The sequence below is a fragment of the Orycteropus afer genome, unplaced genomic scaffold (genome assembly GCF_000298275.1).
Source record: "Orycteropus afer afer isolate SDZICR_OR568_19922 unplaced genomic scaffold, OryAfe1.0 scaffold00086, whole genome shotgun sequence".
Lineage (NCBI taxonomy): Eukaryota > Metazoa > Chordata > Mammalia > Tubulidentata > Orycteropodidae > Orycteropus > Orycteropus afer.
This window is the reverse complement of record NW_006921673.1, coordinates 1,330,217-1,332,859: the sequence shown is the minus strand read 5'-3', so window position 1 is coordinate 1,332,859 and position 2,643 is coordinate 1,330,217. Positions and strand designations below refer to the sequence as shown.

Sequence of the window (2,643 nt, the reverse complement as noted above, 5' to 3'; positions counted from 1 at the left end):
TAGACATAGGTCATCATGAGTAGAAGATCAATGAAATGACCCCAACTCAACATGGAGGTAAAATAAAGCTATCAAGGAAAGGAGATAATATTATCTTAAGAGTCACAGAGAATGTTTCTGTGGTTGTCATCTGGACCACAGAAGTGGGTTTCAGGTGTGGCTGATCTCTTCACTCTGAGCAGACACTGAAAGAGAAACCCTTTCTCTGATATTATACATGTGGAGGAAGAGTAGGCCATTTGGCTGAAAGGACTGTCATTGGCCAGATCAGAAATAAATTCAAAGTTCCTTCCTGGTACTCCTCAGTTTCTTGAAGATCAGCTGGCCTGTAGGAGATGTGGCGAAGACAGCAGGTCCCACCAGCAAAGAGGAGCATCCAGCAAACATTCCAAGCCCAGCTCATGCCCTGGAAGAATATGGCTCAAGGGAAGGAAGTGAAGCCAGTGGAACCAGACCGGGAATTGTAAGTGACTGGTCTCAGACCTGGAAAAAACTACTGAGAGTAGAGTATTGCCTCTTTGCTATATAAAAGGTCTTTTTGGTAGCTCAAGTGCAGAGTGTCTCCTCATGGAAATCTCTGGTTTCCCACTGGGGCATTTTCCGTGTTATCAGCAGGACCTCAAGTGAAAGCAAGAGTGATCCCACATACTTTAATGTACTCTGGCACCTTTGACACAATTGCATTTTGCTAATAGATTCGTTGCCTAGACAACTGACAAATTTTGAGGTTTTTCATGTTGTTCAAACTGAAGAAGGAAGAACTGAAGCTGAGAGGGCAATGAGCAATGTGGGAGAGGCTTGTGAGGCATGGTTACAATCTGGGACTCAACTCGTGCAGGAGAATTCACTATTTTCCATTTCAGTTAAGGGAATACAGGATTGCAGCACACTTTCTCTTTGTCACACTTGCCATGGAAACTGTAAGTTCTGGTTTTAAGTTCCTTTTAATCTAGAAAAATGGATTTGGTTTTAGGTTTCTTTGAGTTCCTTATAGACGAGTGCTATGGGTTTGGATGTGGGTTTTTGGGTTTTTGTTTTGTTTTTTTTTTCCAGCCTAAATTCTGAAAAGTACTAGCAGACTACTAAGCATATTCTGAAAAGTAAATCAGTTATAATTTATTTAGAGCTATTTAATTTTAAAAATTCCTCTAACATTTCTAATACAACTGCTTAAAAATCCAACAAAGAGTTCTATCTTCAAAGGAAAAGAATTTTATGGGAGAGTTATTAGGCTCAGCCCAGGCCTGGGACAATAAACAGAAGGCCTCAAGAAAGACATTTGAAGGCAAACCATGGGTACACATGGACACTGTGAAGGTAAACATTGTCCATGAGTGCCTTAGGCACACATTTCTAGAGGAGAAAACCAATGAAGAGTGTGTGTGTGTGTGTGTGTGTACACACACACAGAGAGAGAGAGAGAGAGAGTGAGCATACACACACACACAGAAAGAAATTTATCTCAAGGAAATACTCATGCAGTTGTGGAGGCTGGCAAGTCCCAAATATGTGTCAGGCATCAGGAGCAGGCTGGAGACTTTTTCTGACTCACATGGTTGCAGTAACTGATGAACTCAAAATCAAGTGGAAGGCTGCTACCTCGTGGGATTGTGGGAGCCGGTGAGTCCCAAAATCTGCATGTCAGGCTGTAGGCTGCTGGATCATGTCCAAAAAACCAGAAGTCAGAGGATAACAAGTCAGATTCAGGATAGAGAATGAGCTTTGCCAGAACATCCATATATATTGGATGCAGACCACACCTCCAAGGAAATTCCCCTTACATCAGATAACTGAGAATAAATACATAATACTGAGAATCATAGCCTGCCAAGTTGACATCCAACATTAACCATCACAGTGAGACATGATATGGGAACCAAAAACACGTACTATAAAATGTAAATGGGTTGAAGAGACTAGGAGCCCTGGCCTTTATTTTCCTTTCATGTATCAAAGGACAAAGAGGCAAGACTTTAGGTTCTACAGGCTTGCATTTAAATCCCAACTCTGCTGCCATTCAGCTGAATGTGTGGAATAGGGAAAGAAAACTTCTCTTGAGTTTCAGTTTCTTATCTCTAAAACAATAAAAACAATACCTATTTCATAGCATTATCTGGAAGATTAAATAAGTTCCTATTCTCTTTAAAGTATCAAGTATATAGATAGCACACAATAAATAAGTTATCTTTCCCTCCTTCTCTGGAAACCCAACAACACTGAAAAATCATTATCTTGGAAAACTTGATGATGGCCCATTACCCCCATGCTGGCCCTAGCCCAATCTCCAAACCTTGTTGTTGTTGTTGTTAAGTGCCATTGAGTCGTTTCCGACTCATAGCGACCCAACGCACAGCAGACCGAAACACTGCCCGATCCCGCGCCAGCCCCACAATCCCTGCTATACTTGAGCCCATCAACGCAGCCACTGTGTCAATCCATCTCTTTGAAGGTCTCCTCCTCTTTCGTTGACCCTCCACCCTACCAAGTATGACATCCTTCTCCAGGGAATGGTCCCTTCTGACAACATGACCAAAATAGGTGAGGCAAAGTCTGGCCATTCTTGCTTCCAAGGAGCATTCTGGCTGCACTTCCTCCAGGACAGATCTGTTAGTTCTTTTAGCAGTCCATGATACTTTCAGCATT

The 2,643-nt window shown here is 42.1% G+C and overlaps 1 protein-coding gene across 1 annotated transcript in view; it reads left to right on the top strand.

Moving 5' to 3' along the window:
- The first annotated feature begins 335 nt into the window (after positions 1-335).
- GRAMD2B (GRAM domain containing 2B) overlaps positions 336-2,643 on the top strand; it is a 158,287-nt gene continuing 155,979 nt past the window's right edge. The window contains exon 1 of the mRNA XM_007942217.2: positions 336-463. Within this exon, the coding sequence (XP_007940408.1) occupies positions 336-463 (128 nt within the window). The remainder of the gene's footprint in view (positions 464-2,643) is intronic.